The 20,153-nt window shown below is 45.1% G+C and overlaps 1 protein-coding gene across 2 annotated transcripts; it reads right to left on the bottom strand.

The window, feature by feature from the left end:
- Positions 1–3,636: 3,636 nt before the first annotated feature.
- LOC124704197 (BEL1-like homeodomain protein 4) lies at positions 3,637–14,299 on the bottom strand. 2 transcript variants are annotated; one of them, XM_047236437.1, is made up of 5 exons: positions 13,950–14,299; positions 12,392–13,729; positions 10,850–11,235; positions 9,851–9,911; positions 3,637–4,699 (listed from the first exon to the last, which is right to left on the bottom strand). In XM_047236437.1, exons 2-5 carry the CDS (start codon positions 13,652–13,654, stop codon positions 4,142–4,144), a joined length of 2,268 nt encoding a protein of 755 aa, XP_047092393.1. In that variant the 5' UTR covers positions 13,655–13,729; positions 13,950–14,299; the 3' UTR covers positions 3,637–4,141. The 2 variants fall into 2 exon arrangements, with proteins under 2 accessions (XP_047092393.1, XP_047092394.1); XM_047236438.1 differs by lacking the exon at positions 13,950–14,299 and having other exon boundaries at positions 12,392–13,943.
- Positions 14,300–20,153: the final 5,854 nt, after the last annotated feature.

Here is a 20,153-nt window from a genome sequence, read left to right as displayed (position 1 = left end):
GTCTTCTTATGTTGCACTAGGTTCCACGGAGGATGAGTTCCCGCTCATGGAGACGATGTACATGGTGCATGAAGATGATGACATCTCACCATGCTTGCTCCAAGATGGACATGTCGACCACATGGATCCTCCTACTTCCACAACACCTACCTCAAATGAGTCGGCCTACAAAGGTACCAACATAGGTGTTGATGATACCATGATCCCACTAGTGGACATGATGACTTATGAGTGCATGCATGATCTCGATGATCCATTTGCTACTTCACATGCTACTTTCACTTTCCCATGTGATGCTTTGCTTGATAACATTGTTGATCATGTGGAATTGATTGCTTGTGATACCATGACCATGCCATGCTATGAGAGCTTCACATTTTCCCCGCTTGCTTGCAATGATAATGATTATGATCATGCTAGTGTTGTGACACCCTTGATGAACACTTGCTCTTTACATAGGGTTGTCGACAACAATGATAACATGTTGAACTTGCTTTGCCCAAAATGTTTGCACTACTCCATGATCCTTGCATCCAAGATTGTGAACAATTGCTCTTTCTTATGCTTGGTATGCAAAAATGCTTATTTCATTGTCCATGAGATGGCCCCCATAGCCTTCTCTATTTTTGATGATCATGAGTTACCACATGCCATGAATGCACCTTCTTGCCATATGCACCATCGCCATGCATTTCATACTATCCCGATTGACACTAATGGTGATGTGCACAAGACATGGAACATCATGATGGATGATGTGTTCCTCTACCATGCACACACGCTTTTTGTTCTCTCTATTGTGTGTATAGGTACCCGCACGACAACTTCCACCGCTACGGAGCATGAGCTCACGAAACGCGCAATTGAGAGCTACCCCATCAAGGATCCAAACCATGGGAATCACACCAAAGGGTATGTTCCCACAAGCCTTCGCCCTCGTGTATTTCCGACTTGCCTTGTCGAGTTTCCGGTTTGGCCCAAGGCCTCGTCCCCTCTTTGGCCTCTTTTGCAACCTATCTTGAAACATCTTGTTGGCACAATGATTGTTGTATGTCTTGATGTTATCATCATACACCCCGAGAATCTCAAGGACCATGTCATACATGTGAGAGACACCTTATGCATCTTGTGCCACATGTCACACAAAAAGTTGCTCTTCATTGGATTTCTCCTTTTATCTTTGGCAATTGAAATGGATTCTTTGACACTTGAGGATACCCATACTTGGCTCACGCCAACCATACTTTCCCAAGCTAGAAGTTTCCATCTCTTTGCCATTGCACATAACAATTTTGCCCCAAATTTTGCCGCCGATACTTGCCTTTTGGTTGTTCCATTTGTTTGGGACAATTCTACACCACACATTTTTGACACCTTACAAATCTTACATGCACAAATTTTTGCCATACCACATTTTGGATACATCGATACTCTTTTGGTTCCCAATTTTGCGAAATGCCTCTTTGAGAAACGACTTGATGCTTCGTATTTGATTAAGAGCCTCTTGTTCGCCGATCACAAAATTGGCATCCACAAGCTTTCCCTTTGCAAGTTGTTTTTCTCCAACTTCTTCTTCGACCGCGACTTTGTCCCTCCACCACGACATGAGAGACCCATCATGGACTACAACAAGGACGCCCGCACCACGACGAGCATCCATAAGGATACAAGGGCAACTATACAAGTCCTTCCACAAGCTACGAGGATCAACGTCTACCTCATCGGTGAGGAGGAGCAAGAGTCGAGGACGACTCTTCCCCAAGGGGGGGGAGATGATGCAGCCCCGCCTATCGTCGACGCTACACCATGGCCAAGGAGTCCCCCAAGTGGACCAACAACACAAAACCCCGCCATATATGTAAAGGTGAACTCCTTCCTCTCTATGGTCGACCTCAACGCCAACTCGAATGGTATGCTACCTCATGCCTATCGTCATGGTGTCTATAGGTGCCGACATCGACAAGGACCAAGAGAGAAGGAACTCCCATGGTGCAAGGAAGAAGGAAGAAGAAGAAGGAAAGAAGAGAAAAAAGAAGAGGGGGAGGAGGCCCGGCCGGCCCGAGTCCGGTCCGACCGGGCCCCGGACCGACCTGCCCGGTTGGCGACCGGTCGACCGGCTCCACAACCGGACCGCCGGTCCCGGGTCCGGTCCGACCGGCCCCGGACCGGATCCGACGGAACTACCCACCAAACCGCCTAAGTTACCCACTTATGTACCTTTTCGCCATGTGTTGTCTTGTAGGCCTATATATAGACCCAAGACACCCCCTTACCTCTTTAGACAAGATTTAGGCTTAGACATGGATTTGAGCTTTGTCTCCTAGGGTTTCATCCCCTTTGTATCAAGGCTACCCTTGTTGGATGATTGGATTTGTGAGTGTGAGATTCTAGTGCTACCCACTCTCTCTCCCACTCCTAGATTCATCTCCCTCACCGATCTCTCACTCCGGGATTCTACCGCGCGTCTCTCCCGGGTTGATTCTATTGGCGTGGTCCATCGAGCCACGGGGGTAAGTATCGATTGTATCGGGTTGGTGTGCGTGCGTGAGTTCTTCGTGTTCTTCGTGTTCATCGTGTTCCTCGCGCTCTCCCTCTCTCCCTCCTTGGATTTCGGGTCAACCGCAAGATCGGGCCACACACGGGGTCTTAGACCTCATCACAAAGTTTTTTTAAAAAAAACAATGCAAAAGATTTGCCACTTTCATTAATCAAGGAGAAGGTTTTTAGAACAAGTGCCTTTTTGACGCCAAGAACTTGACATACAACATTACTCTTCTGGGATTACATTACTCAAGAATTCCGCACCGGCGATGCTCCACATTTTGGCCTCGTCATTTGATCTTTGTGATTACAATGTGAGCCAGCCAAGCGTGATGACTGAAAACTCTTGCATTTCGTTCTTTCTAAATCACCCAAGACACAAGCATAAGAAGTGAGGCCATAGCCTTTCGGGAGTTTCCATGTCCCAAGGCCATCTTCATCCAGCAATCAAAAACACTTTCCTCGTTAGCCCAAAGCGCCGTATGAATGTCTAGTTGCCCACATCAAAGAAGGATAGCATTCCAAATTATTAGGAAGAAGTGACACTTGAAGATAAGGTGAGATATGGACTCTTGAACTTGATTGTGAAGCGAACAATTCCCACAATTTGGCCATCCTCTTCTAGCCAATCGGTCCGACGTTCAAACTCTATTTTACAAAACTAGCAAAACTAGCCAAGCTAAGCTCTGTTCATGGACTGAGGAAAGAGTTTTTGTTTTGCGAATTAACTGAGGAAAGAGTTAATTAGCTCTTGGAGTTGCATTACTTCGCCTAGCTACTTACTACACTGACGACTGATTGATTCATTGATTGATAGGCCCGACCATTTTCCAATCAGGCCTGTTAATGAATTCTACTGTAAAAACTAGTAGCAGTTGTTGGTACTACGTGCTGTTTTCAGCAGCGATCGGAGACGAGAAACTTGCCCCGACATGGGCATCAATTGGATTCCCCAAAAGGTGGGGCAAAATAAAAGGAGCCACGCACAAGTTGCAGGTACATGCCAGCCAGCCGTGACCACACTTGTACTGGAGTGTATGTATGCACATCTACTCTTCTTTTAGCCCGTAGGCCGTAGCCATGTGTACACATAGGTTTATGTCCCCCCAATATATGCATGTATATGTATGTATGTTTCTCTTATGTTCAGTTACAGATGGAAGAAAGGAGAAAAAAAAAAGGTACACCAAGACTAAAAAAGGGACAAAAAACACAACATGGAACAGAACAGGAGAACAAAAAAGGTGTGACTACAACTAACATACACTTCCTATCTTTCTTTTCCTGTATACAGATTTTGCTTAGCCCCCAACAATAATGCCTAACAAAAGCAATTAACCTAGCTAAATTAAGAATCATGTGAGGAGGAAGAATAAGAAGAAGAAAATGAAGATGACGAAGACTTGTCTCATATTAATATAGCCCATCCCATGCATCACTCTCCAGGAACCATGAATGTTTTATCTCTCTAGATCCCGATCGATCACTCTCTTCTCTTGTTGCTTTCTTCTCCCCTTTTGATCTCCTCAATGCATGCTACTCCGGATGATGCAATGCATGTGCGTGAGCCATGAATGAATAATCAAGATATGTGTAGGCATCAGCAACCATTGTAGTCTCTCAAGGAGAACCGGCCGCTGGCGTCCGGCCCCGGGTTGCCGGCGCCGGCGTGCTGCAGGCCAAGCGTGAGTGACACGTCGCCGGTGGCCGCCCCTGTGGTGGCGGGCCCGTACCTCATCCTGACCCCGGGCTCGAACCTCCCATACAAGTCGTCCGCGGCACCGACGTGCGCGTCGCCGCCGAGGAGCTCGACCGGGTCGAGGCCGACGAAGGCGGCGTCCGCCGCCGAGGGCCCCGCTGCGCCGGGGTCGAGCTTGTGGGGGTGGATGCCAGGCATCCCGTGTTCTTGCTGGATGCCATACCTGCCGCCGCCGTGCTGCATTACTACTCCTTGCGGCTGCAAGTGAGAGTGCTGCATCGCGCCGGTGGTCGTGGGGGAGTGCATGTCGTCGGCGCCGGAGGGGTCATTGCCGGACTCCGGTCCGCCCGCCCCACCGCCGGCGGAAGAGCCCTCGAGCTCCTTCGTCTCCTGCTGGTACATCTCCTCGATCATGGGCTTCCATAGCCGGACTCGGGCGTTGATGAACCAATTCGATACCTGGAGTGGATCCAAAGGTAAATCAAAGGAATTATTGCAGGCATAGGACGGGTCCATAGAGCAATGGCGCCATGCCTGCATGCATGCATGTTTGCAGGGACGTGCAGGGCAGCTAGCTACCTTAGTTCAGCAGTCCTAGCTGTCATTTTCGGTTTTACCACGCTTATTTGTCCTGTTTCGCTTGTGTCCTATGCTTTCGTTTTCAATTAGTAGTTCCTTTCCACTATTATGAACGTCAGGTTAGATGTTTATGTATGTGTCTCTGGCTCGTTGCTCATGATTAAATGGTAAATGTAATTAAATTGACATTATCCTGGCTCTTTATCCGCAAAAATAACTGCCAGGCCTCCTACCATTTTCCGTTGCAAAGATGTCACTGAAAAATATTTACATAAGAATAAGATACATATAACACCGAAAACTAAATTTCTTCGCGTGTACGACATTCATCCTAATTAATTTGTTAGGAAGTACTTTATATGGCCTCCTAGAATAATTTGGTGTGTTGAATGAAAAAGCAGCAGCAGCAATAAACCATTATTATCAGACAAAATGTGTTGAACCATAAACTAAGTATATACCTAAATTTAAAATTAATTAAAGTAAGATTCTAAAGCAAACAAACATAAGAGCAACGATTCTTAGTAGTAGATCATAATATGAAATGATCTATCTAATAAATAAAATACAAAATAAATAGTTAATTGTGTTAGTATTTTTATTATTATAATTTTATCTATATTTTAATTAGCAGCCGACGCAATGGCACGTGTATCAAATCTTTTAGCTAGTACCTGAAATGAGTTCAAAGGACAAGGATACCCGCACTAACTTAGATTTGAATTATGTAAGGCCTCGTGGGCATGTATGTTGGTTCACAAAATAATCGTGTATTACATCCTTAAATATTCCTTACTGACTAATTCCTGATACAGGATAGTTTATACTAACCATGTTCCTGATACAGGATAGTTTATACTAACCATGATGAGCAAGTTGTTCATACGGAAATTGGACATCATATGTAATATCATGATCAAAAAATGGCGTACCTAATTTTTGCTGCATTAAGCTTCAATTATTTTGCCGCATTTATGTATTTTTACCAAATTAGTGTATATGTTTATAAGTTGACTTGATTGATTTGGGGGTTTAAGCAACCAAGTCAACCTATAAACATGTACACTAATTTGAATCCGATTAAGTTTACACATATAAACTAATTTGAATCTGATTAGTTCAAGGAAGAACTTCTACTGGAGAAACAAGATGAACACAAAAAATGTCAATTAACTCGGTAGAACTGCAATGTACGGATATAAAAGCAATTTTCCATGCAAAGATGACTTAAGAATTTTATTCTTTTTATTGTTTGCAAACAATTTGTTCCATCCTCCTAAAAATCATTTTTAGAATCTCTTAAAATCAATTCCCGTTTTCTTTTTTTAGCTCCTTGAAATTACATTCCCCAGTATTGAAGTTTATTCCTGTTTTTTGGGAAATGATCGATATTGGTCATGTGAAAAAATAATATTATACTAACTTTTCTTTACTGTTCACATAGTTGCCACCAAAGCGAAAACAGTTTTTCTATGTTAGAAAATGATTGTTAAGTACCCCCAAGCCAAGGCTAGCTCCTAGGTGCTTAAATTATTTGCACAGAGATTTTTGTGAACCAACTAGGTGGCACACATCAGTCAGATAAACTAAAAGAGAATATATTAATTATGTTGCTTCAAAATAAAGGTACATGTAGTTGGTTGCATAGAAGATACCATCGGTTGCATAGAGAGTTTGCGGACGCATACACGATTACCACAATGTTGATGTAATCAAAGCCTTATGAAATAAACAGTTGGTTAAGATAGTTGGACCAGATAATGAATTAGAAGCAGGGATTCTCCGTCTGAATCAAATCAGGTAGGTTCACTAGTCAATTTGTAGCTATATATACGTAAAAATAGTTGGATGGTTAGCTTGGAATAAACGGTCGTGTACCTACTGGATAGAGTCAATAAAACTACGGTGCTAACGAGGGGAGAAGGTTAATTACATCCTAAATAAGCTCTACCGAAGACATACTGCTAGCTGTAATTCATCATCATAAGTTGAGAAGTATATTTTCCTTATCAAAGTTACCGTGACACACAGCTCATATAGGCTAATTTTAAATGATGTTTAGTTTGACAGAGGCGCACCATCCTAAAAAATATTAAATATATTTTATAATGTTAGTTAAGGCTACCAACTGTTGTTGAGCTGAGATACGAAGAATATATGTTCACAGAGCCGAGCGGGTGTAGATTATCTCCGGATGAAGGGTTTTTCTTGTGGCCTATAGGTAGCATCGAGCCATCGACCACACACATGCATGCCTGTGGAGTTTGTTCACGAGTCCCGGAAGAGATATCACGCGACAAGGAGCTGAAGATGGACAGGGCTTGCGTTGTCGCATTGGGCAAACAGCTAAGGAAAAGTTTGTACTAACAGGCTAGAGAGGGGCATGGGATAATTAGGACATGCATGAGGGGTACCTGTGAAGGGACCACGTCCATCAAAGGTACAAAAGTGAGAGATGAACAGAAAGATAGACAGATACCTAAAAAACAGAAATACGAAAGCATATATACGAATAGCTAGTGTACGCTTCCAATATGTGGATATGCCTGCACCGTCGAAAGTGCGTTGCGATAATTTCTTTAACTCTAATATGTGTGGACAATTGGATGGCTGAAAAGCACCATTATCGAAAAAATGGATGGCTAAAAAATGATGATGTGGCTAGCTTGAATTTATAGGTAGACTATTATTAGTGAGATGGCATAGATAATATGAAGGCTAAAAAAATGGATAATATGGATAGCATGCATGGACCTTGAATTGGTGGGTTTTTTTTTGCTTTATTAAAGACAGGGATTGCGTGGACCTTGAAGTATGTGCATTTGTACTACAATTACAAACATGCACTTATCTTAAATTATAATATACATATTGTTTTTAAATAGAATATCTACTAATTTTCTTAAAATCATTAATTGGGATGGTGATACCAAAACCAAAACAAAGCACACATGACACTAAAGGTAATCCTAGACCGGCAACTACTAGAAGCCCTTTCAAAGGGAAAAAAATGTTTGTTGGTTGGGAGCGGGAGAACGCTAGCTCCAACCAAGACACTATGATGCTCTTGTAGCCTACATTTTAAAATCAATCAATAATTTAATATTTGAAAACTATGAGATATTTTACTAGCATTATTCGGACCACCATGTAGATTTTACCTATGTAGTGGTGAATTTTGTTTGTATCAATATGTTCTGTAAATTACTACAAATGCCACCAAAAAAATAATACAATTTTTAAAGCCACTTTACAACAAAATATAATATATTTTTGTAGAGGAAATAATACTTATTGTTTTGGAAAGGAGGCACACTGATTTTTTCAATTCTACACCCATGTTGATAAATCCACATTGTGTTCTTTCTACACTTTTGCTGAGTATGTATATATAAAAGTCCCAATTTTAGTTGTGATTTGTGTTGAATATGTAAGAATAGTGATGTTTCATATTTATATGTATATTTATGATTTTTCTAGGCTAAAAAATAAGGATACAATTAACCCCCACAAAGATCTAACTACCAACTGGCAAGTTAAGGCATCAAACGGAGTCGAGTCATAAATCTTCATGTGAGAGACTTCGCCCATGAACTGTAAGGAAAGCCCGTCGTCATAGGACATAGTCTTTGTAGATGGGCACATAATCCACAAGTTAGTGAATATCCTTTAGCATGGCTTTCTAGCCTGCCCTAGGCGGGTCTCCATGGACGGGCATGCAACATTAGTTGATGGTGCTCCCTTTCCACTGACGACCACCTAGCAGTGGAGCTAGAACACCCACTAACAAGAAGTCACTCACTCGAGTTGAACACACTAGTGTAGTGGTTTAAGTACCCATACGGGGATGGTCGATAAAGGGTAGTGATGCACCCATGAGATCCATGAATTTCATTAGTAAGAGAGGAAATGGTTTAACTAGAAGGAACAACCAAAACAAAAATCCACACGAAGAGCGATACTATGGGTGACATAATTGTTACCCACTGGCCCTACACTAACCATTCGCTCGCACGGTTAGATGTCGATGAGCCGCCAACAATCCAAGCTCATCACCCGTTGTTAATTTTTTTCATGAACTTTGGGCCCTTCCAGTCACAAGGTAGGGGTGTCAAGCGGCTTGAAAGGCAGTCGGAAAGAGTGTTTTGATCTGGATACAATCTAGGTTAGAAGAAGTGAAGGCTAGCTAGGCCGTGGCCAACTCGGGAACAAATAATTCGCGCCCAAGGGCAATAGGTCATGAGATGCCCAAGCGGTTGATCGCGTCGGAAAAGCGGGCAAAAGTAGAAGTTTTGGTCGTTGCTGACTTGTAGAGCCCCACACCATTTAGAGTAGGCATGATGACGGCCATCTGGCACGTAGCTCACGAAAGTGTTATCACTGGGGCCAGGGTATAGAGACTATGTTTTCTTTAGAGAGAACGTGTAGAATAACACTTCGAGTGCTCTTTTGCAGGAATGTTGTTCATTCTTATTTTATTTTTACAAACAAAAACGTCCACGATGTTCTCCACATGCTCCTTTTAAGCTGATTACGACGAGATGCTACATTACTAAATATTTATTAATGTTTATATGTTTTCAAGATAAGTTAAATGCTTTCTCGGTACACAATTTGTTAAGCTGGTACTGTATTCGGTGCGTCTAAGTAGTTGGTAGCATTTAGGGATAATAAAATATATTTACACGCAACTATTATCAGTTTTTCTTAGCTTCAATTTTTGTACTATGTGTTGCATGCTTGCTCATAAACCAACTAAAAATGTATACTAGATGCTATAATCAGCATCCATCTTTAATTCTTTATACTCCCAAGATCAAAGGAGCTAGTAGTAGTTAAGACTGACGCTGCATGCAGCAGCTCTATTTGGAGTTTGATGCCAAAAGGAATACTGCATGGCCACCCAATCATAGACCATGCAAACAGCACCATCGGGTAAGGTCAACAGTGCTACGAACGACACCATGCATGCATGTATACGGTATATATGCAATGCGTGCACACTGTGCATGCAGGGAAAGTGGCACAAACCTGGTTCCTGGACAGCCCCGTCTGCCTCGCCAACAGGTGCTTATCGGCGTCGCTCGGGTACCTGCATGCAGACACGGCAAACAAGGGATCAGCATGCATACAAGATGCAAAATGGAGACACGTTCGTTAAGGCTGCATGCATTCCTGCCAGCCTGCTGCCTTACTGCACAAGCAGCAGGAGGAACCGCACAAGCACTCCATGCAGGCAGTGCACTATTCAGCAATCATATACGAATTATACGTGCGATGGTCATACAATGAGCATCACATGCAGTTGGATGCAGCCAAGCAGGACAAACTGAAGCGGATTCCTAGATAAATTATCCTCTGAACTTTGATCTCTCGCAGAGAGCATGGCAATGGCCGGGATAGACTTGCAACGTAAAGGTTGCTACCACTCGCCCATGCTGATACTACATGCATGCAGAAGCCAGAAAAGGCTCCTACTAGCTAGGAATGAATGGAGAATTGCAGGCGAAGGCAGCGTACGTGGAGCAGCTATATATGTAAGCTTTTGCGCGCGCGTGAAAAGCTTGAACAAAAGAGGAGCAGAATTCCTGCTGCTCCTACCGTTCACTGACAGGCAGTATCTATCCAGCCCTGCTGCAGCCACTAGCCGCAGTAAAAATTAGTGGAGAAAGTTGAATTTCTGCAATGATGGGAAAGTAATCCTGGAGCAGTAGGGGCAAAAGGGGAGGAATATGCACAGTCCCCGGCATGGCTGATGGCCCCTGCCCCTGCCGGCCGGTTGGTTTTAGCGTGGATCTCGAAAAAATTACAGCTTTAGCTAAAGCAATGCAGCGGAAAACAAGAAAGAGGGAAGAGAAAGATAGCGCAGGAACAAAGCAGAAGCTGCCCTACAACACCATGTCGACAGATCGATCCCATGCACAAAGCGTAATGCAAAGTCCAAGACAGGCTAGAAGAACCTAGAGATAGAAGAAGGAACAGTAGTACGTCTGATGCATGCAAACGGACGAACAGGTTGAGTACACGTACGGGTGTAGGAAGTGCTCGAAGAGCCATGAGCGGAGGATGGAGACGGAGCGCTCGGGGAGGCCGCGCTGGGGCCGCCACGCCTCCTGCTCCATCATCCCCATGTGGTGGAAGGCGCGCTGCTGCCGGAGGCTCTGGTCGATGGCGCGCAGCCGCGGCGTCTCCCCCTTGGTGAGGCCCGACCCCGTGCCGGCGTCCTTCTCCCCCAGCAGTTCGCAACTCTGCCGCAGCTGCCCCGCGATGGCGTCCTTGAGGCACCGGAAGTGCCGCGACATGGCCTTCTGCGCCAGCGCCGTGTACGGTGTCGCGGCGCCGAACCCCATCACCGAGTCGAAGAAGTTCACCACCATCTGCATCTGGTCGCAGTAGTGGTTGTAACGACGATCCACCTGCATGCAAAATCAACAGTTTTACCCCATCGATCACCATGCATCTTTTCAAAGGAAATTAAAACTCAAAGTTACTGCACGCAAGAAACAAACTTTGGTTGCGGGCAATTAAGGCACGGGCGTGGCGTATCATGTGTCGCTGGCACAATTATGAGAAATGGGGGTGGAAAGATCGAACGAGCGGAGGGAGGCGCATGCAGCAGGCCCACGGCCGTTTGGCAACAGCAAAGCCATGCGGCTAGCTTGCATGTGCTGATTTGTTCCTGTGCGATCGCTGATCTCTTGCCAATTATGTAGGAGGAGGAGTAATATATAGTATCTCCACGGACATGTGACTGCTACCTCTCTCTCGTACTTTGTCACTGAACTGTGCCTATTCTAACCGACTGATCGGATCCCCACACTAACCTACCTGAGCTCACTTGGGCTAGCTGAATGCTTGCTTGGAGCACTCTCGATCTTGCACCAGCCAGATAAATTTACTAGACTAGAATCATAGCCTCTTTCACTCAACACTAGCCACTAATGTATATATGATCAAGAAAACTTTCATGACGTGACAGAAATCATATACTATGTATGTGTGTTGATGGATCGATGGAAATATAACAATATAAACTGGTGGCCGTACTTTCTTTCCCTTTGTGGGGGAAGAAGATATGGAAAGAGAGAGTGCACAAAAAAAAACATAAAGAAATATGGGGAGGCGATGAATGCTGCGGCAACAGCAGCTATCACGGCAACAACCGCACAAAAAGAAATGGGATGTTACTATGATTGGAGATCCAATATCCCCCTTGGAGTTTGCGTCGTGACGATCCCACCCAAAAGCTCTGCTCCTGCCGCAGCCACTGCAGTGCATGCCGTTGGCGGCCGCCTCCTCGATCCCTCTGTGCATGCCATGCAAGTCACCTGCTTGGTAAAAAACTCACAAGAGCCAGTTCGCTTGTTCTGGAGTTGGACACTTGGACGGCCGTACGAGCTGGCTAACCCTACCATGCTACGGGCTACCTACCGTCCGTTGCACCTACCTGAAGAACTACGCCGGCAAGCACCACCGCGTCGACGACCGGAGCTAGCTATGGACACCATGCATGCATGAGAAAGAAAGAGATCGGGAGAGTGAGAACAGCGTCTGTGTTTGTGGGGTACGTGCCTCGTCGAGCATGGAGATGAGCTTGGCCTTCTTGCGCTGCTGCTCGAACCGGTCGGCGGGGGACAGCTGCGGCGGCTCCTTGGAGGCCGACGACGGCGACTGGGCGGCGCCGGAGCTGGACGCGCCGCCCTTGCTAGGGTTCGACGCCGACCCACCGGCGCCGGCGCCGCGCCCGCCGCCGCCCTTGATCGTCTGCCCGCGCCCCACGCTGCAGAACTCGTCGAGGAGCTCCTGCGCCGCGCGGGTGTACTTGGAGTTGCGCAGCACGCCCGCCACGCCGGCGGGGCCGTACCCGACGTGGAGCTGCTGCCCCAGCGACCCCACCTGCCCGTGCAATGCCATCGGGAGCTGCTGCTGCACCGACGGCGCTTGCTGCTGCTGCTGACGGTTGAAGTAGAGCACGCCGTCCCTCACCCGCAGCTCCTCCGCCTGCTTCGCCATCTCCAGCTGCTGCAGCGACGGCGACAGCGAGAGGGACAGGCCCTGCCCTTCCACCACGCCGCCGCCGAACGAGCCCGCGCCGTACGCCTGGAAGGCCTCGTGGTGCTGGATGGCGGACTGCGCGTCCGACGGTGGAGGCGACGTCGGCGGCGATGACCTCGACTGCTGCTGATGATGCTGAGGGTTCATCAGAAACAGCTGCATCGCGGCGGCCGGGTCGGTGGCGAGGCCCGCCATGCCGCCTGGCTGCTTGGGCGATGACGTCTCACCTAACAAATTGGCCCCGCCGGGGCCACCGCTGCCGAACCAGCCGCCGCCGTCGCCGGACGCCAAGCCAGCTACTACCCCTCCCGGCGCCTGCCGGAACCCGTAGCGGTAGTTGGCGTTCATCTGGCTGGCGAGAAGCTCGGTGGCGGAGGGTCCCGCCGGCGTCTGCGCGGAGAAGTTGAACATCTCGGCGAGCATGTTGGATGCGCCCGCGGCCGCCGCGTGGTCGTACATGGCGCCGGGCTCGGCGCCGTGGTCGTCGCCGTCGATGGGGAGCAGCCCGGCGGCAGCCGGGTCGAAACCCTGGACCCTCAGCTTGTCGCGCCGACTCTGCTGCGCCACGTGGTGCTGCTGCTCTTGCTGCTGCTGGTCCTGCTGGCTGGATCCCGCCCGGTCGAAGCCATCGGAGGAGAAGCCGTAGACGCCGCTGTGGAACCCCTGGGAGTGGGACATAGAACTCGCGGTGGCCGGCCGGCGGCCGTCTTGGATCGCCGCAGTGCTCTTCGGCTGGCTCACGTGCGCGGTCGTCTGACACGGTGGCGTCGCTATACCCATGCTGGCGACGACGCGACTGTCATCATCGTCGTCGTGGGCGCCGAGAAAACTGATCCCCTCTCCTTCCGCAGCAACCTGAGAAAGTCATGGGCAACAACAACCACGGCATCAGAAAAGAAGAACCTAACAATAATTAAGAATCGGAAACCGGAGGAGAAATTAAAAAAAGATTCCGATCTCTCCAACTCCCGCGACTTGGCAATCACGGATGAACAGCTTGAATTGAACTGAATCAAAGCAGTAGCTAGCTATAGCTAGAAGATATAGCTTAGCTATTTTTCCGTCGGGCGTTTACCTATGAGTCGGAGCACATCGTTATCTCGGCGAGGGAGTGAAAGGCTTGCCAGCTCCGAGAGACCTCCTCCTCTCCATCTCTGTCTTCTCTTGTCTCCCTCTCTCCCTCTCGAAATCTCTTTATCTCTCTCTCTGCTGCCGTGAAGAGTGACTAACTCTATATTTTTCTCCTCCCTCCTTTGTCCGGTCGGGAGCAGCAGCAGTTCTTGGTCGCCTTGTGCAATCGCCTTCTGAAAGGGAAGAGCGACGCAAAGGGGGAGGGCGGGGAGGCTAATATACAGCCCCGTACTGGGTGGTGGCACTTGAAGAAAAAAAAAACTCTCAGTTTGTGTGCTGCTGCTCTGCTGCTGATCCCTCCTGCCTGCTGCTGATGATATCGGAATTGGACAGAGCCCAACCCAAAGGGGGCACTAGCTAGGAAAACGTCGCTCTCTCACCTCACTCCTTTGGTATCACCCCCCTCACTTTTATTCTTTCTAATTTCCCTCTGCGTTTAATAATCGGCGTCGTTGTTGTGTGCTAGGGTTAACTTATTATTGCTGGTGCTGCTGATGTCGTACCCTTGTTTTTCTTTGTCTCCCCTTGCTTTCTCCCCCTTCCCTTTTCCCACTCTCTACTAGCTACTGTCTTACTCTCGATCGTTACTAATAATATTGCATCCTCTGTTTTTTGTGCAACTCCGTGTTCACTATATATGGATGCATGAACTAAAATAAAATTATGTATGAAGTAAATATATCAGTACCTACAATGCTAGATAGATATGTTCATCAAGATGTTGTGCATTATTCGGCAGAAATAAATCGGTAAAGCAAAGAAGGGGGCTAGGGGAAGGATGGGGAAAGAAAGCGAGGAGGCCCTCTCTCTATCTCTACTTTGCCCCCCTCCCATCGACGGCTATCCGGAGTTTTCTTCGACGGTTGTCTCAGTGGTGCTAGGAAGAAAACGAGAGATACAAGATGGGTGAAAGAACGAGAAGTGGCAGATCAGTTCTAGGGTTGCACGGAGGACCTTCCGGCATATTTATAGGTCAAGGCAAGCACAATGGACGACATCACGACGGTTATGTCTAGTCGGGATGCATAGCGATGCCGGCGAGGGTTTTGGGCAAGAATCTTGATGTTTTCGGATAGGACAGATGCAAGAAGGGTTGGGCGAGGCTCTGAGCTTGTCTCTAGCATCCGTGGTCGTGCTTATCGTGGCGGAGGATTGGCGTCACGTTGTTGAGCATCACGAGGAAGTCGAAGACATTTAACTTTGATTTTATACCGAAACAATATTTGGGACGCGCCGGGTTCATGCGTGGGGATGGTGCTGGGCTACGGCTTCGGTTCCTGCTGGGCCACTATGGTCCGCAAGGTAAGTCCTCTCTTTCCTGTTTTCTTTTTTTATTTTCTGTTTTATATTTCTGGTTTGCATTCAACTTTGAATTCCTTTATTTTTTTGCAGGTTTTTGGCCTAATTTAATTCTATTAAAATTTACTAGAGATGACCACAAGATAATTTCCTAGTGTTGGAATATTTAAGATTTGGCTATAATGTTATTATTGTGAGTTTTATTCAAAACCACAAAAAGGTATGTGTTTATGTTTTATTTTATTCAACTCTATTTGAACTATTTGAAATTTGTGACTTCCTCATAATATAAATATTATTAGGCCCTGTTTTGTACTAAAAAATTGTTGTGTACCATTATGTATTTATAGTTTTGAATATTACGAAATAGATATTCTAATAATGACAATTAAAATGCTATTTTTTAGTTTTAATGTATTTTCTGAAGACTTGTTTAATTAATTAGTGATATAGAAAGGTTTTATTTTGTATTACCTTGTGATGAACTACTAGGTAAGCTTTTTTACTTGATTTGTTTTTAAGGAGATAATCTCATGGCATGGTTGATGGCTTAATTATTTCTAAAGATTTAGAATTTAGTTTTAGTGATCTTCCAAGTCATTAATAATGCAAGAGATGTGCTCTTTGCCTCCTAGAGGTGTTTATTTACTTGTCTTACAAGTTGAAACAAAATTCTAATAAAGAGTTTTAGTTAAATCCTATAATTTGTAAGATAGGGTTGAGTTGGTCTCGGTTCATGGCTTAGCTTTAATTCCAAATATGAGTAATTCATCTTACAACTTGGATCTGGGTGTTGGATTTAGTACTAGGGTTTCTCTTATGCTTTCCAATTGAAGCCCAAATAAAATTGGGAATTTGGTATAGGGTTTCCGGGTATTAAAGGATATGTGACTAACTAGAGAAGTAAAGAATATACCAGGTTTTGCTCTTCTTCCTAATAATAGGATGGTTACTTTAAAACATCTCTAGGGTTGAAATAGGTGCTTGGCTAAGCAAGGTTTTGATATCCTTCATTTGTTTCACTCCTTAAGATGTTAAGAATGGTCTAGGGTTGCTTTCTAGTAGTCACCCTATGATTTCATGTGATGAATGATATTTGCTTATCACAGTAGGGTTTATCTTGTGCTTCTATATCTCCCAATTATAATCATGTAATAGACATGATCAACTTATTCTCAATGGCTTCCTACCTCAAGTTTTTAGGATTTATGATCATTACCAAGTTATGATGATTAAGGGTTTGTCATCCTAAGGTATCACTTAATGAAATAGGTTTCTCACCTCCAAGATCATTTGTTTGCTCAAAAGCTAGTAATATCACTTCTCTTGTGCTCTCTTGGATAGACATGGCGAAGGTTAGTATTAATGATTTCACTTACTAGGAAATAATTTGAGTAATAAACTAGGGTTCTACTTAAGATATGGTGATATGCTCATCACGATATATAGATAGTCCTCTCCTTTCTCAGAGGTTTGACGAAGATAGATCTGGATAGACATAATGAAGTGATCAAAGTTTGATAAAGAACTTAGGTGAATGTCCTTGACATGAGTTCGGGCTCAGAGTTGATAATATACAATGACGATCATGGTAGGAACATAGGTTAGTTAAAGACATGGAAAACATAAGTCAAGAATTTTTCTCGATTGTTTCTTTTTTTTGGTTTGTAGTTGAATAAACACCCATGTGTTGTTGTAAGCAATACCATATTATGATTTTTTATAAGAACTGCTATTTGAACCCATGTGTTGTTGTAAGCAATACCATATTGTGATTTTTTTTATAAGATCTGCTATTTGAACCTCACTTAAGGTGCGGTTGTAATAGTTCTAATTCCATTTGAGCTAATCCATAGATAAAATCATCTCTACCCAAAACAAGGTTTTAGCAAAGGTCACACTAAGGTTTATAGTGCTGTTCTTGATAATCTACTTAAATTCCACCAACTCAACTGAAACTTCAAGTAGTGTGACAAGTTTTATTTGAAAGTGCGAAAATTCCTAAGATTTTATATTGCACACATATGTTTTCTCTCAATTTCTATCCTCTAAACTTGGGATGTTACATGAAGCATGTTTGATGTGATTCTGATATCTAGTCATACCGTTGAAAGCATGCCAAATCCACAGATCTTGGTCTGCCACTGCCTCAAGTACCACGCTGCAAGCTCCTTTGTGACCTTTGTACATTCCTCTTCAAGCAAACAGACAGTTCTTCCATGTCTAATGCATACAATTGATGCTTCCAAGCACCTAAGAAAATCCTCTTACTGCATTTTGTGCCATGATCCCGGTAGTCTCTTCTGTAGTGGGTGTCCTTAGGTACAGTTCTCCAAACACTGCGACCCCTGCCCTGCAGAATCGATACATGAAGTCAATGGTAGTGGAATCAGCCATGCGCATGTAGTCATCACGTGTATCAACAGGAGATCCATAGGCAAGCATCCTCAAAGCAGGTGTGCACTTCTGGATCAAGGAAAAAACATTCTTGGCAACACAATCTTGCTGGCATAGGAAGTAGGTGTCGTACTTCCTGATGGTGAACACAATTTCCATAATCATCTTCCGGTTCATCCAGAAATGACACCGAAATGTCACCTCACCGTGTAGTGGATCATTGGCGAAGTAGTCGACTGATGACCCACAAGTATAGGGGATCGCAACAGTCTTCGAGGGAAGTAGAACCCAATTTATTGACTCGACACAAGGGGAGACAAAGAATACTTGTAAGCCTTAACAGCGGAGTTGTCAATTCAGCTGCACCTGGAAACAGACTTGCTCGCAAGAGTTTATCGGTAGTAACAGCTTTATAGCGATAGCGGTAGTAAAATAACGAGCGACAGAGTAACAAAGATAGCAGTAGTGATTATAGTAAACAGCAAGATTAAAATATCGTAGGCACGGGGATGAATGAACGGGCGTTGCATGGATGAGAGAAACTCATGTAACAATCAAGGCGGGGCATTTGCAGATAATAATAAAACGGTATCCAAGTACTAATCAATCAATAGGCATGTGTTCCATATTTAGTCGTACGTGCTCGCAATGAGAAACTTGCACAACATCTTTTGTCCTACCAGCCGGTGGCAGCCAGGGCCTCTAGGGAATCTCATCGGAAATTAAGGTACTCCTTTTAATAGAGCACCGGAGCAAAGCATGAAAACTCCATGAACACATGTGATCCTCATATCACCGCCTTCCCCTTCGGTTGTCCCAATTTCTGTCACTTTGGGGCCTCGGGTTCCGGACAACAATACGTGTATACAACTTGCAGGTAAGATCATAAAGCAATGAATATCATCATGAATTGATAACATGTTCAGATCTGAGATCATGGCACTCGGGCCCTAGTGACAAGCATTAAGCATAACAAGTTGCAACAATATCATAAAAGTACCAATTACGGACACTAGGCACTATGCCCTAACAATCTTATGCTATTACATGACCAATCTCATCCAATCCCTACCATCCCCTTCAGCCTACAGCGGGCGAATTACTCACACATGGATGGGGGAAACATGGCTGGTCGATGGAGAGGCGTCGGTGGTGATGATGGCGATGATCTCCTCCAATTCCCCGTCCCGGCGGAGTGCCAGAACGGAGTTTCTGGTCCCGAGGCGGAGTTTCACGATGGTGGCGGCGTACTGGATGTCTTCTGGCGATTTCGTCTAACCCTCGTGCGTTTTTAGGTCGAAGGCGTTAAGTAGTCCAGAGGAGGGCGTCGGAGGCCAGCCGAGGGGGCCACACGCTAGGGCGGCGCGCCCCCCCTCCGGGCCGCGCCGGCCTAGTGTGTGGGGGCCCTGGGCCTCCTCCAGGCCTGCCCTTCTGGATCCGTGATTCTTCTGGAAAAATAAGCCCTTTGGCATAAATTCCGAGGATTTTCCTGAAAGTTGGATTTCTGCACAAAAACGAGACACCAGAGCAATTCTGCTGAAAACAGCGTTAGTCCGTGTTAGTTGCATCCAAAATACACAAATTAGAGGCAAAATAATAGCAAAAGTGTTCGGGAAAGTAGATACGTTTTGGACGTATCAACTCCCCCAAGCTTAGCTTATTGCTTGTCCTCAAGCAATTCAGTTAACAACTGAGTGCGATAAAAGAACTTTCACGAACACATTTGTTCATATGATGTAAATATTCTCATGATATGGCATGTACTTAAGTAATTCATAATAAGATACATGCAAATAAAATCATCTAATAGCTATGTCCATCATGGAAAAGGTACCAACAAATTAATAATGAGCATCATGAATCATGTCTATCAACAGGATTGCAATGTTCATAAAAGGATATGATAAAGTGGTATCTCGCTTGCCCGTATTTGTACAGCAAAACATAAATGCTCGGGCACCTTTGAAGTATATGGGAAGGCTGTAGGTAGAGATTATCAAAGATAAAATCATCAAAGTTATACCACAGTTAATCACATTTTGGGACAAGCATATTATACTAAGAATGACAGTTGTGCTCTCAAGAAGGTGCTCAAAGAAAGTATGGAGACTCAATGTAAAAGTAAAAGATTGACCCTTCGCAGAGGGAAGCAGGGATTAACATGTGCTAGAGCTTTTCATTTGTAAAATAGGAGTAAAATTATTTTGGGAGGTGTTTGTTGTTGTCAACGAATGATAGTGGGTACTCTAACTACCTCGTCAACCAGACTTTCAAGAGCGGCTCCCATGAAGGACGTTATCTCTACCAGCAAGGTAAATCATCCATCTTCTCTTTTGTTTACACATATATTTTAGTTTCATTATGGATGACACTCCCCCAACCTTTGCTTACACAAGCCATGGCTAACCGAATCCTCGGGTGCCTTCCATCAATCACATACCATGGAGGAGTG

The sequence above is a fragment of the Lolium rigidum genome, chromosome 3, assembly GCF_022539505.1.
Source record: "Lolium rigidum isolate FL_2022 chromosome 3, APGP_CSIRO_Lrig_0.1, whole genome shotgun sequence".
In the NCBI taxonomy this organism is placed as follows: domain Eukaryota; kingdom Viridiplantae; phylum Streptophyta; class Magnoliopsida; order Poales; family Poaceae; genus Lolium; species Lolium rigidum.
The sequence above is the reverse complement of the archived record's forward strand: the minus strand, read 5'-3'. Positions and strand labels throughout refer to the sequence as shown.

Bases quoted from the DNA above. Each gene is read 5' to 3' on its own strand.
- LOC124704197 (XM_047236437.1), bottom strand. From the start codon at position 13,654: ATGGGTATAGCGACGCCACCGTGTCAGACGACCGCGCACGTGAGCCAG. The intron at 11,236-12,391 runs GCACGTACCCCA...TTTTGCATGCAG, and splicing joins TCATCTCCATGCTCGACGAG to GTGGATCGTCGTTACAACCA. The intron at 9,912-10,849 runs GTACGTGTACTC...GTCTGCATGCAG, and splicing joins TTCGAGCACTTCCTACACCC to GTACCCGAGCGACGCCGATA.